At 50.0% G+C, this 26,129-nt stretch overlaps 1 protein-coding gene across 11 annotated transcripts in view; it reads left to right on the forward strand.

The window, feature by feature from the left end:
* Nucleotides 1–26,129, forward strand: part of auts2a (activator of transcription and developmental regulator AUTS2 a) — a 204,713-nt gene that overhangs the window by 163,388 nt on the left and 15,196 nt on the right. For 10 of the 11 annotated variants that reach the window (XM_068330569.1, XM_068330572.1, XM_068330571.1 and 7 more), the window contains one exon: nucleotides 16,008–16,056. In XM_068330569.1, coding sequence (XP_068186670.1) covers nucleotides 16,008–16,056 — 49 coding nt within the window. Of the gene's footprint in view, nucleotides 1–16,007; nucleotides 16,057–25,406; nucleotides 25,578–26,129 lie in introns of those variants that run through there. The other variant, XM_068330579.1, reaches the window with a different exon arrangement.

Consider the following 26,129-nt stretch of genomic DNA (forward strand, 5'->3'; position numbering starts at 1 on the left):
ATTTCCTTGAGCCACTTATATAAATACACCGGGGGACGATGGGCTGTCCGGATCACGTAGACCGATGCGATAACCTAACCCTTACCTCAAGAGCTGCAATGGAAATACATTTCTGAATCCCGCCATAAATTGTTTTAGATTCAAAAAATATCCCCCACCTTTTACTTATCAGTATCACTACTGACAAGATCTCCAACTGGACTCGCACCAGTTGTTGGCACGCTCAATCGACTCCCATGAGCCAACCCGATCTTATCTCCCGATGGCCCGACGAAGGAATTTTCATCTGTGTTCCTCTTCCAAATCTCTGCTTTCAACTCCTTTTGACTGACAGCAACTTTTGTGTTTGGCTCTCCGGTGTTTCTGACCCGTCCACAATAACCGGATCCATGGCCCCCACAGTCCGTCCAAGCACTTATGGAAGCGTTAGCTCTTCTGGCTAGCAGGTGTTCCCAGCCTCGCCTGCCCTGACCTCTCAAGGGGTTAGTCGTCTGTCAGTGGGTGTCAGGCCTATAAGTAAGACTCGGGTCACCCTCCTGACTGAGAGGTCATACACCATAGACACCATGAAAGGAGTAGAGGGGGCTCGAGATGTGAAAGAGGAAGATTGACTAGAGGAGCCCTCCCTCTTCAGATTTCCTACCTTGGACGTTTTTCAGCTCTGGAACAATGGGAGCACATCTGGCTGCTTTGGTTTTGTCACAGTTGTCCTTCACTCTTGAAAGACATTGCCTGGGAGAAAAACAGGAGCAAACAGCCACTGTTATTCTTCGCTTTCAAAAGAGGAGTCTTTGGAATGTGGATTTTTCCTGGAGTACAGCTGGAGGCTAGCGTCGAGTAGATCAATCTAGCGTTGCATCGGCGCAATCAAGTTTTTTGTTTTTTTTAAAGGACGATGTTCTCAATTGCGTCCTCATGAATACGGCATGAGATACAAATGACAGTACAAAAAACCCAATGTGTCTATAAAATTAAATATTTATAGACACTGGGTTTTTTTTTTTGTTTTGATGGACGCCTTTCAGCCAAATTGACAACTTCTTTCAAATCAGAGCGGCTTGTCATCTGCATAGAGAGGCGGATAGATGTGACCCATCTTCATTAAACGTTCTCTAATTGGATTTTGAAGGAATTATCTTCCCCATCTCTCTGAGCTCCTCAGTCAGTAGAGAGTCTTCTTACCGGCGCCGTTCATCTGTCAAAATGTCAGCCAGTTCTCCAGAATGAAAGCGACGCACCTGAGCGACATGTTTGAGAACTCCAGATCAACACTCCAGCAAAAAAAACTAAAATCTGCCACCAATCCCGTTTCAAGGAACGTAGATTTCATGTCATGTTCCGTGTTTTTTAACAAAACTCTTTTATTTTTCTTTCCTCGGCTTAATCTCGAAATGACCCTGAGCTCTGAATATAGACACGTTTTCCATTCATCACATGGGTTATCTGCTATTGTTGGTGAAACGCTGACAACATTCACGCATTCGTTGTCAAATTGAAACGCTGGGAGGCGGAATCGCTGGAACGGCACTGGAAAGGGGGTCTTACCTTGATGTGAGATAGAAGAAACCAAACATCGGTTGGTTGACAGCACTGAGATCTCTACCGTCCTTCACCGAGGCTTAATGCGTGGACAGGCACACCCGACCCCCCCATCCCAGTAAAATAACAATGAGCTGCTTGCCAACTTGTCAGTCTATTTGGTCCATTTCCTGTCTGGCGGTATTCTCCGTCTCTCTAGGCCACGCTGTACCCCGGAGCTTAATAGACTGTAAAGGTCTCAATTGAAAATGTGAATGTGCCCATCAGAATGCGTAACCTTGTTCGCCCCAGGTATTTAACGCAGGACATCTAAAGGCGATGGCTTGACCGAGGCATGTCAGCAACAAATGAAAAGCTATTACCGGAGACATGCCTTTGTGTGTGTTGAGTGCATTTGTGCATGCGTGTGTTTGCGCCTCCTAGCCATCCCTTTTCGACTCCTTCAATTTCCAGCCAGTGCATCAGCCGGAGCAGGAGTGACATGCGATGGCATTCTTTGTTTATCTACTCCAGGGCCATACTCTTCATGTCTCTTTGTGTCGCTGTCAACCGGAGCAGCGAGCGCTGGAGGAGGGAAGGAAACGCTGTAATAACAGTGGAGACGGCGTTTGTTTGTCGAGGCGGCTCTGACTCTCCTTTGCAAGGGCATCGCCGCTTTCATGAAACATGACAGCTGTTTAGATAGGGAGGAAAACAGAGAACCAGCCTTCAGCCGCGCTCCTGAACAACTTGACGTGCTTTGTTATTCCATTTCCATCTCATATTTGTAGGTCGTTTTTGTCGTGCGACTAACTTGTTCAATCTTTCCAGTTGACAAAATATCCAACCAACCAACCAAACGGCCATGGGTGAAAACAAAAACCAAGGTGTACAGTTTAATTATAGGAGAATAATGTTTGCATGCACGCTAGTTACACAATATTAACAACTGTGAACACACGACGCCCTGTTAGGCAAACTACCTCAAACGTGTCCTGCTGCAACCTTTTCCTGCTTGATTAGACTCTAAAGTCTAGTTGATATAACGTCCTCCTGAGATCTTTTTGTGAAGTCTGCTTGACCCAAACAAGCTGCTAGTAAAATAAAAAGAATAGCTGTTAGCCTTAGCCTTCTGGTCCCGAACTGGACTGGAACTGAACTCTTTTGGGTTTGCTTCATCTTACCACGTCCACGGCTTCAGGAGGCCCCGGTTTGGTTCATGCTCCATCACGATTGGCCATCTTGATGACGTAGACTGCATGCATGTCGCCGCCGCTTCCTCCGAGCTTCTCTACATGCAGTCACACAGGAGGACAGACTGCACAACAGACACTTTGCTTTTAATGAGGACAGCGGTGAACGCACGCGTTCCCCTGTCATCGCGCTAAAGAGCTTGATTGCAGACGCCGATGCTTCCGATGACAAAAAAAAAGACATCTGCGAACATCTGCTTCGAAAATTGAAGCTGGCCTTGGAACGGAACGTTGACTTTGTTTTCCGTCTTGGCGGACCAATTAGGGCTAACGGATTTACGCAGGCAGATCAATCTGAAAACAATAACAACACCGCCGCCGTTTCTCTCGCTTGATCGCGGCGTGGCTCCGTTGTGCCCATTAGCATTACAGAACAGCGGGGCCCCCTGACCTCCACATCTTCGCTCCATCTTACATCCATCCCTAGAGATGTTTTTTTTTCTTTTAATCTAGAGAATGCACAAGGCCTTGTCTGCGTTCGCACCTCCCCTCCTCCACCTCCAACACCCCCTCAGCATCCCTGCTACAGTTAATTAACAGTTATTAGCGTAAGCGCAGAGCACCGGATAAGTTGTCACAAATCATCAAGTCTCTAGGTGCGGTTCCCGCAATTAAAAGCTCTGTCGCACCTTCCCCCTCCGCGGCCGTTTGGTACACATCCAGGTTGGGTTCTAGACCTGAAAGTGCTAATCAAATCATTTCTGCTCAGAGGTTTTGTCATCATTATTTCAAGCCCCAACGACTTGAGACTCCCAAATTGATCGCTTCCCGCCTAGACCCAACTTCTGTCGGCAATAGAATTCCTCAGCGTTATTAATTGGAAATACAGTAATCCCTCGTTTATTCACGCTTCGAGATGCCCAGCTTAACCTCATCGCGGATTTTTAGTAGGTAGTCATGTGATATCGTACGCGCATGCTATTGGCTGACAGCATCCGAAAGTGCGCTGCATTCCAAGACTCACGGAACATTTAAATAACTTTAAATTATAATAATAGTTTGTCACTATAAATTAATTGATAAAGTATATATTGATAATTTTTTTCATTATAAATTTATTTATAACAAAATTTATAATAAGTTTTTTTCTATGTAAATTTATTTAATTTATTTATATAAATTAAATTATTTATAACTTTCTTTTATTAATAAAGTATATATTTCATTTTTCATTTTTCACGGGTGGTCCTGGAACGCATTAACCGTGAATTACAAGGGATTAGCATAACAGGAATCTGGAGCCTTTTCTGTATTTATACGTCTTGATGTCAGCAGCATGTTACTATTGTAAATGTTTGGTTGCTGGTTTTAATGCCGGCAGTGACTTCGCCGTGACTCTTAATGGAGACTAGATTCCATCGGTCTGAAGTGTGGAGACCTTGGGCTGTGTTTCTTGTTGTGTCCGATGCCCGGTCCTCGCCTGGGCTTTTATTTATATGCTGTTTCTTTTTGTGACTGATATAAACTTCAGCCTTCAAATGCTCTTTTCCCACAAGTGAAGTGCGGTGGAGTGGTACTCAGCCGCGGCCACGGGGAACCCAGCCGAGTGAAAAGGAGGCGCTTTATAACTTAGCTGTATTCGAATAAATGTCACGGCTCTTCAGGTCTTCCGAACGCGACGAATCAATTGTGTTAGGATAAATAAAAAAACCAAACCAAAAAAACCCGACCAACCTTAACGATCGATTTAGTTTTAATTAAGGGAATTAACAATTGATTAATTCAACCGACTCAGTGCAGACTCTAAAAAACACGTTAAAATAAAACGAAACAGATAGATAGAAAACTATGATGGCAGTGTTATAGTAAAAAAAAAAAAGCCCCAGAATGAAACTTGTTAATTTGTGCAGATGAGTTCATCCCACGGGGGACAGAAGACATTTTATCCAAAACAAAGTAGAACACAAACAAAGAGACAACAACATCAAGATGACAAGCTAAGAAACACGATTTACATAATTGAATATAAAAGGAAATCCGCACGTTGTTGGATAAACGCACAAACATTGTGTGTAAAATGACAACGGGAACAGAAATAGCCTGTAATCGCTAAACTTCTGGAATCGTAATAAGGTTAGAGATAAAGTTAGCGCTTTACAGTTGCGATGCTTCAATTCAAAAAACTTTATTTGTCCCCCATGGGCAATTGAAAGCACATAAAGCAGTAAAATCCATAAATAATTACAGTAAAACACGGTAAAAACATCCTGTCCAACTTCCTGTTCCCCCGGGGCCACTTCCTGTCAGCTGTCAGCAGAACCATCACAAGTTAACAGTCGTAAGAAACGGCACGGGCGTCGCCATCGATCGGCGGTCGTGAGTTTGAACAGGCGTTCATGGAGCGACTGAACCGGCTGCTGCTCCTACCTGGTTTTCATTAAAGCACCAGATGAGATCAGGGGGGAGCAGGAAGCATCCATCTTCAGCCAGCGTGTGTGGTTTCAGACCGCGCAGCTATATTAGCAACGGCGATGGCTATCGCTGCTGAGGACGGCGATATCAGCCGCCGAGCTCTGGTGGGACGTTATTATCCTGGAGTGATCTGGACCCGCGGGTCGGATTCTAACACACATGCAGAAAATAGGCTTTTGGCATCCCAGCAATGAAAAACGAGACAATACTGGATGTGTCCAGACAAAAGAAGGCTTTATATTATCGGTTGTGCGTCCATTATGTGCAGTGTAGGCAACGGGCACACGGGGGCAACCAGAATGTGATGCAACCCAACGCGGGGCTGGATTCGTCTGTGGCGGCTGGTTCTGTTGGAATAAAATCGCTTTAAAGAAAAAGCGCTCATTGTTTTCCTCCGACATCACCAATAGAGTATTTCTTCATCGAAACAATCCGTGCCGTGTGATGATGTTACCGTGAAACCTAGAGTCGAAGCCAGCACCTTAAGGCATCGTTTGGTTTTTGTTGGTTCAGGCTAGCTTGAGTTGTAATGTATTCTGTGTTAGCAGAGTGGCCCCTTTAAGAAGGTAGTCATGTGACCGAGGCAAGCATCTCCACAAGCGTCAAGAGTGACTCATGGATTTAAACTAAACATCGTTCAGAACCAGATCAGAAATAAAACACAATGGAAGTTCTGGTTTCATTCTGTATGACCCGGTACCGACTGACCCACAGACCGGTACCGTTCCAGGACCCGAGGGTTGAGGACCACTGATGTACAGATAATAAAGCATGTATTATACGTCATGTTTAGATGTTACTTTCTAAGGCGCAGAAACTCCGAAGCGCTAAAAGCTAGCGCTAAACGGATAGCTGACATCGGATTCATCAGGTGGTTCTAAATGAACATCGGTTCTGCTTACGGCTCGTTTCACGTGTCCAGAACCGTCCGTAAGTCAAAGTCAAGTCAAAGTCAGCTTTATTGTCAAGTGTGCCGTATATGCACGACATACGGCACAGATGGAATTGCAGTCCTCTCTGACCCACGGTAAACAGGCAGTACAACAGGCAGTACAACAGGTAGTACAACAGGCAGTACAACACAGGCAGACTAACAGGAAGTACAACGCAGGAAGTACAACATGTTTAATGTTGAATGTTTAAGCCTTTACTGTCGGTTAAAACATTCGTTCCTGTGGCGTCGAACAAGTCGTACAAACATCGCAGAACTTTTGTGACCGTTCGGTCTAATTGCTCCAAAGTCAGACGTTCGTCTCCTCCGGGAGCGTTTTATTTGTTACGCTTTAAAAAGGTCAAACACTGACAATCACTGTTTATCACTCCTCCGATAATTATCCAGATCGGCCGCGGATAAAGAGCCATAAAAGAATCGTAATTATCACCATTTTAGAAACTGTAATTACGGGCATCATTAGCATCCATCATTATGTTTAAGTGGGGCCATGGTCCACTAAACGAGTGTTCATCCAGCTTTTTATCTGCTCTCCTTCATCGCTTTTGCAGGAAACGTTTTTTAAAAGGAAGGCCGCATCAAATGGGGGCGTCGCGGCCGCGGTTCCTCTATCTTTAACTAGATTCACAACCGTCGCTCTCCGAGTACGATTTCTCCTTCCGTGTGAATTTGAAGAAAGAGGGACGGATCAGACGGGAAAGTAGGTTACGTTTAACAACCTCGCCGACAGACATCCGCCTGGCGTCGGCCGCCGAGTCGCGAACAATATCCCAACCGTTGCTTTCTCTCGCGGATGAATTAGTAATGCTAAAAGATTCCATTTCGTCTGTGTAAATGTTCTGTACGGCGCTCAAACGGGTTAATATAAGGAGCCACTCAATGTTTCATGCCCACGCAGAGTGTAGCCTTCAATTTAACACACGCTTTTAATCCCGGGAGTGCTAAATTGCTTTTTAATGTTGAGAAACACGATGTTTTCAGAGCGACTCCTGAAAAATGCAGCAGCCAAACGCAAAGAAAATCAGATGTGGAGTGTCTCTTTATTTATTTTTTATTTTAATGGTAAAGGAAACAAAGCAACACCACAACGAAGAAGACGTGCAAAACCAATATGTTTTTTTGACACATCTGTCACCTGGGGGGTCTCGAGAGGATGCCCCCCAGTAGGCGGTGATGATGTGTGTGTTGGTGGGCGGGGTGCGCGAGGTTGTGATTAATTGCGTGCCTCCCGTCGTGCGTGTCTGTTGTGTGTATTTTTGATGTATTTTTAGTGTTTTATTGTGTGTATTTTTGGAGCCCCTGGTGGTCGGCGCGTTGCATACGTATGAGTGTGCGTGGATTCACAGGCGGTGTCAGGTGACGTCTGAAGGAGGGGTTACCCCGAGTGGAGCGCCGTTTGGCGTCTTTGACGTCCAAACGACTTCAACTCAAAGGGTAGCGTAGAAGCAGCTACATGCTAATGTTAGCCCCCCCCCCATGCTCAAACCAGCGCCCGACTCCATGTCGTGTCGACTTGTTTCAACAACTCTGACGATGAAACTGTAAATATCTTCGGGGCTGTTTGCGCAGCAGCTTTTTTTAATCGGCGCCATCACCTCGTTTGGCCTTTCGGTGGCGAAAAAAATGCAAAATCAAATTAAAAATGACGTCTTTTTTTCTCCGTCGCCGACCAAACAAAAGCCCGCTTTGCTGCTAGCCGTGTCGTCACGTGGCGCCGATGGTAAAAGTTACGCCACCAATCTTGCAAATATCGTATGAACAACTGCAAAAATGAGATTTTAAACATGTTTCTACGGATGTCGGGGGGGAGTCAGGCTGGGGGGGTAGGGGTGCGCTGGATAAGAAGGCAGCCTGTCCCTTCCTGCCGGGGTAAATCCTCTTACAGGCTGAGCGACAAGCTGCCCCAGATCATCTTATTGAGGCGTGTTGGTAAACACGCTACACGCTAAGCCCGGATGAGACGGCCGCTGATGATTGGCTTTAGCGCTAGCTGCACCCTGGGTGGCCCACATGGCCCCCCCCCCCTCCATGTGGAGGGAGGGGGGGCCAATTTCTCTCAAAGAAAAAAAACAGTGCATCCAATGGCGACCTCGCTCCTCCTGATGGGCGTCGCCTGCGTGCCGTCGCCGTGACAACACAAACAGTCTCTCAGGTGGATCAACACAAACACCTCAACCCGTTCACCAAGCATCGCCACAACCGGTTCTATCTGCCCCCCCCCCGGGGGGTGGGGGCTGGGTCCACTCAAATAACCCCGTGGTGAATGCCGTCAGGCGCTAAATGTGCGCTTTGTGAGACAGCGGCGCAGGGTTTGTGGAGGAAAGCGTGGAATGCGTCCCGCGGGCAGACGGGGGGGGGCCGCGCTCAAAGGCGTCTCTATGACCGGCAGACAAGCGGGGCCTTATGTCGCCGGTGCCCTCCGCCGCGCCTGTGCCTCGGTGGAAATCTACAGCGTACGTAACGGCGCATCCTTTGAGAGAAGCTGGGTGTGTTTTATTTACGTAACCGGGGGAGAAGCGGGCGTGGCCGATCTTATCTTCCTGGCGTCTCGTGAAAGGCTCACCTGTCAGAGCCGGTTTGGGCGCCGGGTGACGAGCCTTTGAAGCGACGATTAGCATCCCCGCTGCTAGCGACGCGCTAATCACGGTAAACATCGTGTTGTTGTGACACTCTCATCTGTAATTGGTTTAATTGTTACGAACGTTTTAATGAGATCGTCTTCCAGATGGGGGGGGGGCTCCTTCAGATCCTCCTCGTCGATGTGGGGGGTGGGGGGGTGGGGGGTGGGGCATTAGATCGAGACCGAGCTATTAATGAAAGGCGCGCCACGAGCCAGAGAGCAAATCTGATAAAATGGGCAGGAGATGAGGTGGGGGAGTTTAGTTGGGGGGGGGGGGGGTCATGAAATATTTAGATATACAGGGCTTCAAAGCGGGGGAGGCCCTCCCGCTCTTGTCGGCAGATGGCCCCCCCGCCCTCTACGGCCCGCGACCGGCGCCGCATGTTGGTTGCAAACCGGGGGGGGGCAAACACACTGTCAGGTGGGAAGACGCTAGTTCACCGTGTGTTCTGATGTCACGTCCAGGGGGCGGGGCCACAGTTTGTTTATTTATTTACCCCCCCCTCCAGACTGTAGCCCCTGCAAAATGAGTGGAAACCCCGTCAGTGGCCATTACAAGGGGGGGGGGGTACAAGATGGAAGGAGGGAGATGGACAAGAGGAGAAAAAAGGAGCGCTGGGGGGCGGGGGGAGCTGGGGGGGCTCGCTGCTGTCTGTCACCCCGCTGGCTTTTGATGTCGGCGGCCCATCTTACGTCCCCCAGAGAGCCGATCATCAGGGGCCCCCCCACACAGAGCACAGAGAAAGCCTTAGAGAGGCTTGTTTGAGTGGATACTGGGGGGAGCAGGTGGGGGGGGGGGCAGTGGATGACTGGGGCTGTCTCTGTCGGCGCCTGACAAAATGGTCTTGACAGAACATTTCAGAGGCCTAATCCCCCCCCGACCGTACTCCTGCAGCCGGCAGACTCACCGGGGGGGTCTGCTGATTGGGGGGGGGGGGGTCAGGCAGGTTTTAAAACCGCGTCTTAGCACTGATTTCCCTGAAGTCGCTCCTTTTTAAAGGCACAGCCCCCCCCCATTCTCCTCCTGTTTTGTTTCCCCCCCCAGGTCTCATAGCTCCCATCACACCACTGAGAAGAAAGAAACAACAAGGGAAGGGTGTTAGCCCTGCTAGCACTGTTAGCATTAAGGCCTCACAGCGAGGGGGGGTTGGAGTTGTAGACGAGGGGGGGTACCTTTGGCGGGGGTCTGTATGTATAAAGATGAGGTAGAAAACTTAAATCTGGGGGGCCGTCGTGCAGCAGGTTATCTGTTCACGTTTGTTCTTCTGTGACTCGACCGCAACCATAAAACGTCACGTCTGGATCCGGTTCTGACACACACACACACACACACACACACACACACACACACACACACACACACACACACACACACACACACACACACACACACACACGTGTGTGTCTTCACGATTCATTTGCTCCGCCCATTCAGACGCCGTGTAAACACGGAGCGCCGTCGCCGCGGATACGGACACGGATTGGCCCTTTAAAATAATTTGTGCTCGGATTTGGGAATTGGTAATTATACCGAAGAGAAACGAGAACGTGAACGTGTCACATTCATAGTGTGTGTGTGTGTGTGTGTGTGTGTGTGTGTGTGTGTGTGTGTGTGTGTGTGTGTGTGTGTGTGTGTGTGTGTGTGTGTGTCAAAGGCACACACACACACACACACACACACACACACGCTCCTTTCTGTTAGACGACAGCAGATGATTGACCACTCTGAAATTATCCACGCCATCTCTCCCCGCATTCCTCGCCGATGTCTGTAATTTCGTCAAACGGGTCTCATGGCGGCGCTGAGGGATTGTGGGAGTGATGGGGGGCTTTGTGGAGGTGGGGGGGGTTACATTAGGGATGTAACTTAACCATTTGAAGCAGGGTCTAGCTAAACCAATTTCCCCGTCTGCGTCCAACGGCGGGCGGACGGCGGGCGGACGCCGTTGCCCCCCCCCCCCCCCCCCCGCTGACAGGAAGTGACTTCCTGCGGCCGCAAAGACGTGGACTGGATCTGATTATCGCCGACCGGGTCCAGATAACGTCTGCCATCGATCAGGACGTTCATCTGGAACTCCTACGGCGTCGGCCTGCTTTCAGGCCGGGGGGAGATGAGCAGATAGCGATAAGTAGATAACACAGTCTCTGCAGGCTTTTAACCAGCGGAAGAAATACTTTACCACCGCCGCCCCCCCCCCCCACCCCCACCCGACCCCCCCCGGCTGACATGTGATGCCAGCTTCAGCTCAGGAAGCTTTATTATAACACAAAGGATCTGCTTTTAGAGGTATCACCATCGGATCAGATACGCGCTTTCATCCCCGCGTCCGTCCGTCTCGCCCCCCCCTCCTCTCTGCCCCCCCCCCCCCCTGACTGATGATGAGCGCCGTTTGAAAGAAGCAAAAAAGATTCCTGTTTGGTGATATTTTCACGTTTAATTTGTAAAAAGCGCCTCCGTGGTAAAGCAGAACGGACTCCTTCAATCTGTCACTTCCTGTCAGGATGTTTGATGGATGCAGTGTGTGTGTGTGTGTGTGTGTGTGTGTGTGTGTGTGTGTGTGTGTGTGTGTGTGTGTGTGTGTGTCATCTCCACAATAACACGACCAATGAGTGACAGATTAGTTTATGTCTGGCTGCGCGTCTGAGGAATCGGGGAAGAAAGAGCTTGTCAGCGCCGCGTGTTGGGAAGGGGGTCGAGATGAGAGACGGTCGTCACGACGACCGAGTCGCTCGACGATAAGGTCAGATATGATGACTGGAAAAACTACATTTAAATTACATCCTCACTCCGCCCCCCCAGAGCTGTTTTTTAAAACAGCTGAAGTCGATGAACCAATCAGTGGTCTGGAAGTCTTTCACGTTCACGCCATCACTAGCTACAAACTTTTTGCACTAACGTCCACCGTACCACGACGATGAAGCGTTCTACTTTCCCGTTTTGGCTCCCCCCCATTTCCCCATATTTGGTGGCGGACCAAAATACAGCTTTACTCAAGTAATGCTAAAGGTCAGCTGCATTCTGGGACGTTCTTTTACAGGACAGCGGCATTAGAGTGTGATCTTCTGAAAATGTCACCAGACTGTTGCCATGGAAACGGGGAAAAACACACATGCCCGTTTTGGATCCAAGGATTAAATTTCTCATAATATTAGCCTGTTAGCGCACTAGCATGTCACACATACCCACTAAACACTTTTAAGCTACATTAGCATGTAGCATGTAGTTTAGATTTTTTTTTGCATCCGAATCTAACGTGAATAAAAAGCAAAAAGCTTTTAAGGTTTGACTTCGCCGACGTCCATCAGTGATATTTCAGACGCGTTCCAGTCGAGGTAATGAGAGGAAGGCTCATAACAACCAACCGCTCCCTTGTGATTGTAATCTAGCAGAGACTTCCTGTAAAATCAAACCACGGTTTTTGCGGCGAGAGACAAAAACAAGCCTCTTGTTTCTTTGAAGCGGAGAATCAGCCCCCCCTCCCCCCCCAAAAAAAACAACAAGAATTAAAGCTGACAAATTGTCAGAGCGAAGCTGACGGACGACAGACGGAACCCGTGTGCCGAGACGGCAATTACCCAGACGCGTTTCATACATCCAGACGTTTGATCTCAGCGCCTCCTTCTCTCGCTCACGCCATGTTTTTCCACGTGAAAACCCGGGAGTTGGGTTCTCAGATTCACGTCGGCATCTGTTCGTGTGTCGATGGCGTGGCCGGCGGTCGCTGGGCGGTCTGATGACGACCGTTTCAAATGGAGAACAGCGGCTTGTTTTCGTTGTCGCCGCGGCCGACGCTGCTGCTGCTCCCTGAGAGGACTGGATGTGGTATAAATACACGTCTCCAAGCCAGTCGAGTCATGAGTTTGAAGCCAAACCTCAACCTTCGCTTGATGTTTCCCAACAGCCACTGCTTCAAACGCTTGAAAGTCTCTGGTCTAATTAAATGTGACCACTGTCGGTACATTTGCGACTAAATTTAGACGCAATCTGTTGCGTTTTTAAGCGACGGTCGAGCGTCAGTCGATCTCACCGTGCTTATTAAGGATGCTTTTGCGTTGCCCACGACAACGGCGATCCAGAGGGCGACGGCTTTGGGAGCTAACGTCTTTGATGCAGCCAAGAAACCGCTAGCAATTTCATGATTCTCTGCAGGCCAATCATGTGGCCGGAGAGCAATCTGCTGTGGAAGACCCGCCCCCTGATGGAGCCCCATGTGAAGACCATTAAAGTCCATTAAAGCCAATTAATTAACGGCTAATTAATACACTAATAAATTTAAACTTATTGGATTTTCATCAACTGCAGTTTGGGCTGGATTGATTCTGTCCCATGACTTCCTGTTTTTGGCCGGTCCAAACCGGCCCCCGGCCCCTCTGTTACCGAGGGATGGATTAGCATCCCAGCTATGAGCTAAGTCTGTTTTCTGCTCTGTGGTTGTTTGGGGTGGCACTGGCGGGGGGGAAAGGCTTTGCAGTGCAGCTCCATTGTGCGTCCATTGACCCCCCAGCCAGTGGGTTAATGCTCATTAGGCAAGCTGGAGGATGCGAGGGTCAGCAGCTTTAAGAGGATTTTCCAGGAATGTTCACATTAGATCAGAATTCACCAGACGGGGGGTGACTAGAGGAGGAAGGATGAGTCGGTGCGTCGCAGGTAAATAAGACTTTCAGGCCCGCCGTGCGAATCGTGACGGGAAGGCGTCCCGCCACTAAACATCAAACTCGAGGAAACCGGGTGAAGATGAACCCAGAGAAGACGCTGCTTCCTGTCAGGTTTCGTTGTTAATCTGGAGGGGAAAACAAAGTCGTTTCTACGGAGCAATGTGGGATTATAAACTGGTAGTGTGGGGGTCCATTGGGGTCTGTTGGGGTAAATTGTAGTATGTTGGGGTCCAATGGGGTCTGTTGGGGTCCATTGGGGTCTGCCAGAGTCTGTTGGAGTCCGTTTGGGTCCGTTGGGGTCTGTTGGGGTCCGTTGGGGTCTGTCGGAGTCTGATGGGGCCATTGGGGTCTGTCGGAGTCTGATGGGGCCATTGGGGTCCGTCGGGTTGAACCACAGACGTCTCAAAGTGCTTTCCTACCGTCTGACCTCCCGACAGGCCAGCAGAGGGGAAGCTGATCCGGCAGGAAGTCGCTGCCTGTGGGTTCGCTGCTCGTAAAGCAGCGTTTTGTTTTCCCTCCCATCACAGTAGCAGCACCCTACCGGGGAATCCATTAGGGGCTGACATCATCTCAGCCAGGACGGCGTGAAAGAAAGAATATATTCTGCCTCAGCTCTCCCCTCCTCCTCTCTCCCTCTCTCTCTCCCTCTCTCTCTCTCTCTCTCTCTCTCTCTCTCTCCCTCTCTCTCTCTCTCTCTCTCTCTCCCTCTCTCTCCCTCTCTCTCTCTCTCCCTCTCTCTCTCCACCACCGTCTGCCTCCTTATCAAGCTGCTTCGTGCCGCTTTTCTCTCCTTTGGCGCGCCATTTACGCAAAAGGTGAAAACGCGCCGATGTGCGCCTGGAGCTCCGAGCTTTTTTTTTTTATTTTTCCGGAAGGCCGACAACATGTTTGCGTTCTGATGGAACACGACTGAGGTTCGATTCAAGTCCGCCTGGAAATCAGGAAGTGGGAGGACCCGTCGGTGGAGCAGCAGCGGCGGCGGCGCGCAGCCAGTCAGTCGTTGGATGAATGGGAGTTTGTGCGCAGCGGATGGGGAGAGGTTCTAGCGCCGCGACCGGGACCCGTCAGAGTCAACACGTCGAGTTTTTAACCTTGTGAATTTTTATTTGTGTGCTTTGCCCCCCCCTCCCTCCCTCCTCCTCCACCCCACACCCCCCTGTCTGTGTTTCCACGGAGGAAACTGGCAGTGCGCTTTGTTGGATCGGGTTGCTCGGACGGACGCAGCCCTTCTCTGCACACCGACACGCAGAAAACCTCCCGGATCCTGATCGCGAACCCACGCACGGATATTTTTCCTACCTAAAACCAAACGTATCCCGCCCTGCAGAGGAGCGGGAGGTGGATGTGGAGCTTTTCCTGGCGTCGCGTCGTTGCAGAATAAGAAGAGAGACGCATGGTTCCCTTTGTCCAAAAGGCGCAGCAGCTCTCCTGAACGGCTTTGGGGGTTTTTTCCTTCTTCTTTCCTCTTTCTTGGAAAGGTTTGCTCCTCTTTCCGCATGGCTGTCCTCGATCTAAACGGAATAGACTTCTCCTCCTGTCGTGTGGATTACATTATTTGAGAAGCAGAATGTGAAACGAGGCCGTGTTTACCAGACCGAGAAAGTCATATCCGGACTTATTTGCCTCCTGCGCTAACCTTCAACACATCAAAGGTATGCGCGCTGGCTCCGAGCCTTTTCTAATCTTAGTTTTCCATCGTGTGTGTGTGTGTGTGTGTGTGTGTGTGTGTGTGTGTGTGTGTGTGTGTGTGTGTGTGTGTGTGTGTGTGTGTGTGTGTGTGTGTGTAGATAGCGTGGAGTGCGTGTTTAATGCTGTCATTTATTCAGCAGCTTTCATTGTTGACATCCTGTCGGGTGTTATTAGTGAATTCACGTCATTCTGTTAGTTTAATCCACTTTATATGGATTTTATTCTACACTTTTATTCCATATATCCATCCATACATTGGGATCAAGCAGCCGAGGCGTCTTTTTTTTGTTTTGTTTTTATATTCCTCTTTTTATGCCACCAGAAAACCCGACTGGTCGGTGCGTCACCGTGAGTTTGGTCGCTGGAAATCTGCATCAAATCAAACCCAATCCGGTGGTGTGTGAGGAGAGCTGTCAGTCAGGCTCCCCCCATGAGCGTTGTCCTGTTTGCTCACCCTGCAGCCCATAATAATGCCTGGATGTCCTGGTTTTCTAACCCCTCACTTATATTTCCACCTATACGCGCCTTTTATTCTCTGATCCAGGTTTAAACCCGTTGCTTTCCTGTCAGATGCTGCTGCTCCGATGGGGAGACTGGGAGTTGTGGTTGTTTAGTCGCGGAGCAACAGTGCCATCAAGTGGCCACAATGGGAAGAGCGCTTGTTTTGCCTGAACGATATCCGGTTTCGGTGCTGGTCGTGATGGGATGGATGGAGACTCTAGTTCTCGAGTTCTCAGATGTTTATACGTTCAAATCCTGCTGAATTCTGGTGGGTTTGAAGCGACTTCTAGTCGCAGTCGTTGCTCCGATTTGCCCACAGGACCACCAGAGGAATGGGTTTGTATGTGTTGGGTGTCTGATGGCGTGATGCGTTCACATACATGACCTGTTTCTTTGTCTCTTCCAGGTGTCCGATGCCTGCTCCGAGACGTTCTTCAGCACCGCTGCAGCTAAAGGTATGCGCTCGTCCTTTTCTTTCCTACGTTGCTATCATTTTCCTGGAGCAGGTTCCTCCAGGTTGCTGCTCTGGTATCACCGTGAATGAAGCTGATCCGGTTTGAACAAAAGGGTTATATTTTTACGAAAAGGCTACGCTGGCGTTCGTTATTGCGTTGGTGCCAAACGAGGCGATCTGCCATGTTGGGTGACCTTTCCGTTGCGCCGCAGCCGTGCTAAAGCTGCAGGGACCGGCGTCAGAGCAGGAGAGGCATCTGTTTCTGGCCTCGGCGTGCCAACGCTACATGTGACCTCATTATCAAGTCACTAATTTGCTGTTAAGAGCAGCCCCATTAGCCCCGGCGCGGGATAATGGAGGTGCCCCCGCGTGAATCGACATTCCTCTGTAACGGCGCGGTGGAGGCTCAGAGACCAGGGTTGTGACCCCTTCAGGGTTGTGGCAGAAACGGGAGGCCAACTGCTGATGATGTACCCCACCCACCACCAGCGGCGGTCGACGCCCCTCCTTCTTGGTGCCCCCCCCTCCCCCCCCGGACAGACCTCCGAACACATTTCCCACATTCTGGCCTTTGATTCCCCCCGGGTCTTGATTTGTGGCGTCCATTGGGGCGTCTCAATGGCCCGGCTTGGCAGGGAGGCTTCCTTTTGAACGTGCTCCTCTGCGGACTGATTTGGTTCCCTTGAAAGGATTAATGCCCCCTTTGTGCAGCCTAAATCAACAGAAGCTCCCCCCCACACTCGCCCTCCACTATGAAAAGACCTGACTGGGAGAAACAGTACACAAAATACGTCCACTCTCTTGGCCTCCATTTAAATACCCCCTCTTTTCTCTCTTTTACCATCGCCGTCCCCCACCTCCCCCTCGTCTGCCATATGCTAATGCCTACCGCTATTTCAAAAGACGAGTGAAAGAATCCCAGGTGCAGGCAGAGCCAAGAACCGCTGGTATTTTTATGGAGGGCTTGGTGTTGAGATTCTAAGAGTCAGGTGGGTTTTTGTTGGAGGGGGAGGCGACCGAGCGGCGGTACGAGCAACAGCTCCAACGGAAACGACAAGAGAAGGTCATTTACGGGACGACGAGTGTGAATAAGTGCGGAACGAGGCGTGCACGTGTTGTGGTCGCTACGTTTTTAAAGTGTTTATTGGGCTTTCAGGTGCGTCTGAGTCATGGCAGCCAAACAATGCTTCTGGTGTGTTGTTTTAAAGGGTCAGCTATGACCGCATGACCTTGATTCTGCAGACGACCTTTCGTCCATTAGCTTGTTGAAAGATAAAGCCAGTTAAAGCTAAATATCAAGTGTTGGTTTGTGGGTCAGGAATAAGAACAGTTTGGCGTCTCCGTGGCTCGATCATTGCTGAGACTCTATTTTAAGCTCAGCGCCACTCGCGTGAATAACGCTGTGATGTGACATCCCTGTTCAACAAAGGCTGCGAAGGCCGTCGTAATCCAGCTGCTGATGTGAACCTTTGCTAACGACTGATTGGCTTTAATTCTCTCCGGCGAGACTATAAATCAGCCCAGGGCACCCTCGGTTCTGTTTGAAGACTTAACGCTGTCCCTCATCTTCTAATCTCGCAGCCTTCTGTCTATCGCTGTAATTACAGACTATTTTTCACGCTCACTCAAAAGTCTCTGTTGTTTCTGCCGTCTCTTTGCCGTAGGCTTGAATTTTTTCCAAAACCAGAGTCCGTCTGATGATGAGGCAGCGTTTGTATTTTTCAGACATGTGTTTTTCGTCTTTGCCTCTCGGCTTCACCTCGGTGCCGCCGCCATCAGCCGTGTTCGCCTGACGCGAAGCTTATAGTCTCCGAAGTGTTTCTCTCCCAGCTTCTCGCTCACTCAGGGTTCACTTTGCACAGGAATGGATTCCATTAACTAAGAGTCATTAAATGTTAGCACTAATTACTGTGCTTGTCGATGTGCCTGTAGGTGTCGGCTAGCTAACCTGATTAATTTGCTCCACGGAAGAGCGAGCAGCACTCAAAAACGGTGAGAGTTCTCTGTCGGCCACAGAAATAAACAACTTTTCTTGAGTGTTCGCCGCCCTCGGGGCGTCTTTGGTGGAAATCGGTAACCGAGTCTTATTGAGTCTTTGACTGCCGTCCAGGGGGTGCTCATGATGACAAACCCAGCGTGTCATCACCACAAAGGTCTGCCAACAGATCTATAGAACAAACGTCGCGTCTTGGAGAAGTGACATCTGGACACCCGGGTACGTTCCCCTCCGAGAGACTCAATGGGATCAACCGTAGAGAGGCGACTAAGCTCTAGGTGCGTCGCTTGACGAGTGTAGTCCCAGAAGCGAGATTAAGATAATACTGCATGACATTTAAAAAGCTCTGCAGTGCCATTTATCAGGAGTGGGCTCGAATAGTTCCTCATCAGCGTGTTGTTGGGCCGGGCCTCCGTGGGTAATCCATTTTCAACAGGAAGGATGTTGAAGACGCAAACTGGAAAAGCTAGATTATGGAAATTAGACTTCAATGAGTCCTGGAACAATCTCTCTCAATATGTAATTACCTGTAGAAAGAATTAAGACTATAGTCTTTTGTCGGAAATGACTTCTTCCCTCTTGTAGCGTGGGGCAGTCGAGCACCTGAGATCTCTTTCGGTAGATACTAGTACCTTACAAGATGTCTCCCCCACACCGGAGGTAGTTCGAGGCACCCGGAGTCGTGGTTTTCGGTTCCCCCCCTTCTCTCGGCTCGATGCTGGTTCCACCGTACTTCATCCGGAGTTAATGCGAAAATGAAGCGGTGCTACAACCAGACCTGGGGCTGACGCCAGCGGTGAAGAGCGCCGCCGGCGAAGTGCATCGGGCTGGAGTGCGCCTGTCACCACAAGAGAGAGAGTAATGTGCGAAGTGGAAGGTGTAATTTGCGGCACTGATGGCGTTGTTTTAAAAAAAAAAAAGCTGGAAAGAGAAAAGCGGAGGTGAACTTCTGTGGCAGATATCAGAGCTGAAGAGCTCCCCGGATTGTCATCGAGAGCTCTGCTGGCAGCCAAATTGCCTGCGAGCGCATTACGGTTGCGTGGGCGGCAGTGAGGGCTTGTTTTTCTCTCCCTGCCTCGCTCTCCTTTTTCCGGAGAAGTTGACGGGTGATGGAGCTGTGGCTGACTCCGGGCTGTGGGCCGCCACCTGCTGTAATCTCAAGTGATGTAGAGAGCAGCAATCACGCCACAAATCACCCAGACGGCCCCCTGACTCATTGAGCGGACTGGAAAGGTTTGGCCTTTTCGTTTTTTACAGCACCAGTGTTGGTTTACCGCCCCAGGCTCCCTGCGCCGGCCTCACGCTGACCTCTGCCGAGTGTGTGGGTTTGTGTGTCGAGAAATACGGGTTGCCTTGCAGAACTTGACCTGGCGCACAATGGAAAGATGACCCGACTACCGTTGGCCTTTTGTGCTTTCTGAACGACAGCAGTCAAGGACGGTCTCTTTTGCCCTGCCAGGGGACGGGAGGTCACGGAGAAGTCGCTTCCCCTTAGGTCCAGGAGCTCGACAGCTCAAATAGTCTTGTTGTTCCGACTCAAACAGGAGCTCAAGTTCTCTTTTGATGCTTAATAACCAAACATGTTGGGAGTAATAAGTCAGGGATCTGAAGGATAGGATAGTCTAGATGAGATGTCGTCGAAGAAAACGCCAGGTGTTTCCCTGGGGGTCTTTGCTTGCGTTGGTTACCCAACCAGCATTCAGGGTTTCTCTCAGGGGTAAAGGAAGCTCAATATCCTGTGCTGTAGAGGCTTGGACCCCCACCCCTGATTGCTTTACTACAAAGAGCACAAGGGAGGCCGTATTTCATGACCATGAAAGGCTTCTGCCATGCCTCATCTGCTGACACAGCCAAACAAAGGTTAACAAATCAAGGGTAGGCCCGGCTGATTTACCGTCTGGCTGAGGCAAACAAAGGCCCGGCCCCCGTGTCTGCAGTTTACATCTACCCTGTCTATCAGTAGGCAGAGAAATACGGCGGCGTTTCAGGCAGTACATATTTCAGAATCACGTTTAAATGTTAGTATTGATTACCACTCATAAATTGCGGTCCAGACCGCAGGGAATTGGAGTCCTGACGTCTGAAACAGGCCGTGTTGCATCGCATAAGTTTGATTTGTACTCTTCAGCTCGAAAATATTATTTAGTTGAGCATTCTGTTAAGACTGAAAGCTCAGGTTGTGTTAAATATGGGAAACCGAAACAGACAAGAGAACAGAGGGCAATCCAGTATCCTTCCAAAATGTTCTGAGACTCCAAAGACATTGATCAGTCAACCAATCAGACTGATTAATACTTTTTTATAGCAGAGTTTTTGGGTTTTTTCTTCATCAGTCATGAATATGGTTATAATTCATGCAATCAGCTGTAATTGATATTAGGAGAGTCTGTTCCTTGTTTCAGGATCGAGGTTCTGCTTTGAGGAAATGTTCCTAATGTTGGTTCGCACACCTCCCTCCATGGGGGCCAGTCTGTTTCCACCCCCTCGGGCAGCACAAAGAGGTCGTTCAGAGTTTGTTCCCTGAGTCCCGAGGTTAGACTAAGTAAATCCATCCATCTTAATGCACTTATTTCAGCACCAGGAGAGCTGCAGGGAGACTATATAAACACTCCTATATCCGACATGCCACACTAAACCCAAAGAGCCTGGAACCGATCAGGCCAAAATTAAAGGTCTACATCTCAAACACAAACATCCAAACGGGCAGCGCTCCAGAGATCAAAGTGGACGGTCCCCGCTCTTCCTGTTGGCCCCCTCGCGTCTGATTCGCAGAGATATGTGGAGGTTTAGCAGCTCGCCGAGTTTGACAAGCGCTCTATTGCGTACTGTACTGGTATCGGAGACGGATTCCTGAAAGCGTGTTCAGTATTGTTCAGAAATTTGGTTCGATCTTGTTGAGGATTGTAATGAGAAATAAATTTTATAGGTTTTAAAAGATTGAACGAAATGTCCAGTGTCACCTCTGATGACACGCTCCTGTGTTCGGTTCCCAGTCAGGTCCTCCGCCGCCACCATCACCAGCATCCTCTAATCCGTCGTGACATCAACCGCTCTCCTGCCAACTGTGTAGCATTAATAGGGTCACACACACACACACACACACATACACACATTCCCCAGCGCACTGCTGGTGTGTTCAGGCTAATTATGCCCGTGTCAGTCTTTGGTCCCAGCGGCAGAGGTGACATTGCCGGAGACAGAGACGGCAGCTCGCCTTAACGAGGCCTCATGGCGGCTCAGTGTGTGTGTGTGTGTGTGTGTGTGTGTGTATGTGTGTGTGTGTGCATTCATTCCGGTATGGAATGAGCCCTCCTTTATCTTGCTCCTCCATGTGTGTCTGACAGTCTTTTACCACCTCAAGGTCTTTTCCCTCCAGCCGTTCACGTCTGTCCGACCGCCGCTCCAGGTCTAAGTTCTAACCGCTGCCGCTTCACGACGCCGGTCCAGCAAACGGATTTCGGTTTTGGTGAATCGCTGGCGTCGGGCCGTCTCTGCCAGAAATCCAGCTTTGTAGACTCACGTCCTTAAAAGGAGATGGGATTAAAGCGGCAGATACGATCATCCCAGCGGTGTTTGTGTAGCTTTGACAAACATGAAGTACAACGCTGCATCTCATCACATGACGCCCAGATTATTTATGTTGGATTATATGGTTATGGACACTTTACTGGTTAACAGTGTTAAACCTGGACGCTGCTGGGATCCGGGGTGAAGCGTCACACTTTAAACAGTTTGGACTGTTTTTGTCCACTTCCTGGTTTAAAGACACCAAAAGCTGGTTGGACAGAGCGTTAGGACTGTGATCAGCGCTGATGAGAGCCAGGCTTTAATTGCTCCCACGAGAAAAGAGCTCCTTCCTCCCCCCTCCTCACCCTTCCTGATTCTCATACATATGCAGGGGGGGAGGAATTAAGCTGTGATGAGCCGCGGGGCTGATTAGCCAGGACGACGGAACAGGATCCTGGTTTGTTCATCACGTCCTTATTTGTCTTTCTTTATACCTCCTGACTTCGTCACATGGCCGCTTCGTGAAGGAGACAACAGACGTTTAAGGCGGCGTCACCCCCTGGTGGCGGGATTGATCTAGTAGTAGACTGTGAGGGTATTTTTGGGGAAAGTTTTTTGGAAAGAACGTATTAAAGCATGTGTAATTGATATAAACGAAGTGTAAGGAAAAAACAGCGCCTTGTTCCAATTTTTTCTCATTCTTTGATTCTCTTCTCAGAAGTTTGCCCAAACCCCTCGACATCCATCAGACCATCACCATCTGGTAGAGATCAGGCTGCTCCCGGAGGGGGCGATTTGATTCCAGGGCTTGAGCATGCCCTCTTTATTCACGTGTCAGCTTTTACTGTAAACACAGTCGTACCAAAACCCAAAATCCCAAAAGGGATTGCTAGCAAACGGGCCGTTACGCTGGAACGGGCTACGCGTCTGGTTTAGCTCTTAGCCCGCTTAGCGGGGGACTCTGTTGGGCCGTTTGGAGGCAAAGCCGGGGAAGCGTGTTTGGAAGCCTTGTCTCTAAACCCTCCATCAGTCAATCCCTTGTCATCCCCTGGCCATTCCCCACACTGGCGAGCTTGTCTGAGCCTCCTGTCTTTGCCGAGTAGTCGGCCGCGGACAGAGTCCGCATTGTTCCCCTAAAGTAACCCAAGCTCGGGGCAGCCGCTGTCCAAAGGGGGGTATCAAGTTATTCTCTCCCCACCGACACCACAATCCCAGCTTAAGCTCTGGAGCTTGATGAGGGAGTAGAGAGGCAGCTGACTGTTTGGACGACGGCGCTGTTCAAATAAACATCTCAAATCCCGACCAGCTTCCCCTTACGCTCAGCCCCCCACCCCCTCCTTCTCCCTCGCCAGCCGAGCAGCCATTGCTCATCACGGCGAAGCTTTGCCAGCAGCTCTCGGCTAATTTGCGGTGTTTTTTTGGAGAGCGTGCGGCCGGGCTGAGGTTTCCTGAGAACGAGGCCGGCGAGCCGACGGGAGCTTGAAGGAGCTCAGGCCTTGGTCGCGTCTCGCTGGTTTCCCCCCTCGGATGAGCGGCGGGTGGGTTTACAACCACGCTGGCGGACCACACGGCGTTTCCACGCCGGAGGGAAGGAGAGGACAGGCTTCCATTAGCAGCTTCGTTTCGAGAGCGAAACTTGACGCTCTTGCTTACACTCGCGCTACGATTCTGTCACGTAAATGACGGTTTAAGGACTGACGACGCATGAATGTCAGATTTTCTGACATTCAATCCGAGCTGCGGCGATGACGTTCAGCTCGGGCTGGATCCAATCCCGTCCTCGCGAGTTGTTAGCGTATGAAACTAGTTGGCCTGGTTTGAAAGAGAGTGAAGGAGGCCCAGACTGATGAGTCTCCAGGGACAGATTTCTCTTTCCAGCCCTCCATTTTTCTCTCTCCCATGTGAAATCATGGCGGCGTCAACACGTCACCCCGAGCTGTCACTCTCCTCGCCGCCGCGAGCCGGTGAAAGAGAGAGAAAGGGAGAGAGAGAGGAAGACGACTCTCGTCTTCTCGCTGTTTGAAACGTCAGATCAGCCAAACGTCGACTCCCCTCGATGCAATTGGAGAGTCTCCAAAGAACCAAGGCTTTCGTCACCTTAGAGGATCCAGCTGCACCACAAACAGACCCCCCCTACCCTGCCCCCCCCTACGGGTCAGTGTGGTTTAGTCCATTGGGCTCGGTTGACGGGATGACTTCACAAAGGGAAGGCCGACAGCGAACGGGCTCGGAGCTGCAGCGCGTTAACGCCGACCCCGTCGACCAGGGAGAGAGGTGTTCATGAACAGGTGTGTGTGTGTGTGTGTGTGTGTGTGTGTGTGTGTGTGTGTGTGTGTGTTACGTCGTGGTTTTTTTACGGGCATGTGAACGCGATTGAAATTGAAGCGTGTCTGTGTTTGAAGTTTGTCTGTTATCCTCTTGAGTTGCCATGGTGACGGACAGGAAACACGTGTCGCCGGGTCAGTACAACCGTTGACCGCGGGACGGCGAGAAGCGAGGGATTAAAGATTAAAAGAAACTAAGTGGTCAGACTTAAAAGTAAGTGTTTAAGAACTAATCAGCTGATTGATCAACATTTTTATTCACGTCACCAGTTTAAAGAAATGTAATGTCCTAAATATAAAGGTTAGATAAATCAGAAAACTGATAAGATGTTCTACGAAAATGCACAAAAAAACCTACTTGTAATGTAGTCAACGTCATTTTCTTTATTATTGACGAATTGCCTATTTGGACATGTGGCCAATCAGATGAAGCCTTGACCAGCTCTAATTAATTTGGTGTTAATGCGCAGCTCAATAATCACTCAGGTCAAGCCAGTGTTGCCATGACCGTAATGTGCTGCAGATTTTGCTGGATCATTAATGTGCAATGTGCCCACAAAAGCAGTCATCAATTATTGATTCCATATCTTTTATTCCTTTGGAGAGTCTGGAGCTGTGAATACTAATATAATATATTAATACGCTGACCAACTAAAAAAAACACCTTAAAAACAGCTATCCTGGTTGAAATGTGTGTAAAGTTTGGTAAAGTTAGAATATAAAACTCGCCACCCCTCAGATTTGACTTAAAGAAATTGTTTCCATGGAAACAACAACAAAATAAGCTTGCGTGTGTTAAAAAATACAATGATTTTTGGGGAACAATCGCTCCTGCTAGCAGACCCTGCCAGGCTGTTGGGTAGTCCTACGCTGTGGGTGTGTCTCCAGGGAGCAACATTTACACAAAGAATGGCCGCGTCCCATTTCTCCCTCCTTGCTAGTAGAGCCATCAGGCCCCATGAGGAGCCCCGTCAGATGGTTTCGGTACATGTGACACGTCTGAGGTCAAACGGTCTGGCTCGCTGCACAGCTGCCGTGTCTCCGGGTGTAGTTTTACACCGCTGTGACAGCGCCTATCGACCAATCGCCGCGGCCTGGCCGTCTCCACACGACACGCTGCTTTCTTCCAAACCCCGAGCGAGTCTGCAGAGGATCTGTCAGCCGCAGGCGATGACTTCCCCCCCCGAGGGTTTGCTCAGCGCTGGCCTTTGGCAGCAGGAATCTGCCCCCCTTGGCTTGCTTTCCACCTCCGCCTTATGGCGGTCACCTGTGCGGGCATGCCCATCATCGAGTCCCTGACCCGGCTCTTCTCTCGTTACCTTCCCTTTAGCCTGACCCAACACCCCCCACCCCCCCAGGGATATAAATAAAGATTTGTCCTCCGAAGGGGATCCAGAAATGAGACACCTTGCAGCCGCTGATCCCTCCGATGTGCCCATAAAGATGGCGATGGTGTTGGGTGGAGGTGTCCCAACACTCGGGCCTCCTGAGGCAGCAGATTCTCTACATTCTGCTGGGTGAGAAGAGAGCAGGGAGACTAAAAACCAGTTAAGAGCAATTATAGGAGCAGCGGTAATGAGAACCGCTGTGGGTGGAAGAGCAATCTCTTGGTTAAAAGACTCCGTAGAGAGACGAGACGGCGCACGTCGGATCCGCCGGAGACTATGGAGGGAGCATCGATGGGTTCTAGCAAAGGTAGGAGACAGGAGAGTTCAGGTCCTCTTCTGCTCGTGAGTGTCCTTCTCGGTGGTTTCCTCTTGCATTCGAAGGCTTCTCTGAGGTCTGGCCTCGCTTCTGTGGGCATAGCTGAAGCCCAGTAACCCCAGATTGCCGGCGGGGGGGGTGTCATGTCGCAGTCGGACTGTCTGCACCGCGACATCGCCGCAAACACTCTCCATTTATATTTACATGCAGTTTGCATTCGCCACGGCTTCACGTCTGCAATGTAAAATTCATAATCCGAATGAGACAAGCATGAAATATAGATGTTTAAAGGGAGGCTTAACAACCCCCCCCCGGCGTCCCGCCCCCCCGCCTGCTTTTTTAGCGGCGAGGAGATATCGGCGTGTTTTGGTATTCTCGCCGTACGACTACACATGTCACGCTCTCACAGCCAGAACTCGCCCCCCCTCCTCTGGTTTGCTCCCCCACCTACCTTCCTCCAGGCACCCCTGGGAGTCCAGGTCGTCTAGTCCAGGACCCTCCTCACGGAGGGACGTCTCGGCAGCATTACCCAACACCCCCTTG

The sequence above is a fragment of the Antennarius striatus genome, chromosome 13 (genome assembly GCF_040054535.1).
Source record: "Antennarius striatus isolate MH-2024 chromosome 13, ASM4005453v1, whole genome shotgun sequence".
Classification (NCBI taxonomy): Eukaryota; Metazoa; Chordata; class Actinopteri; order Lophiiformes; family Antennariidae; genus Antennarius; species Antennarius striatus.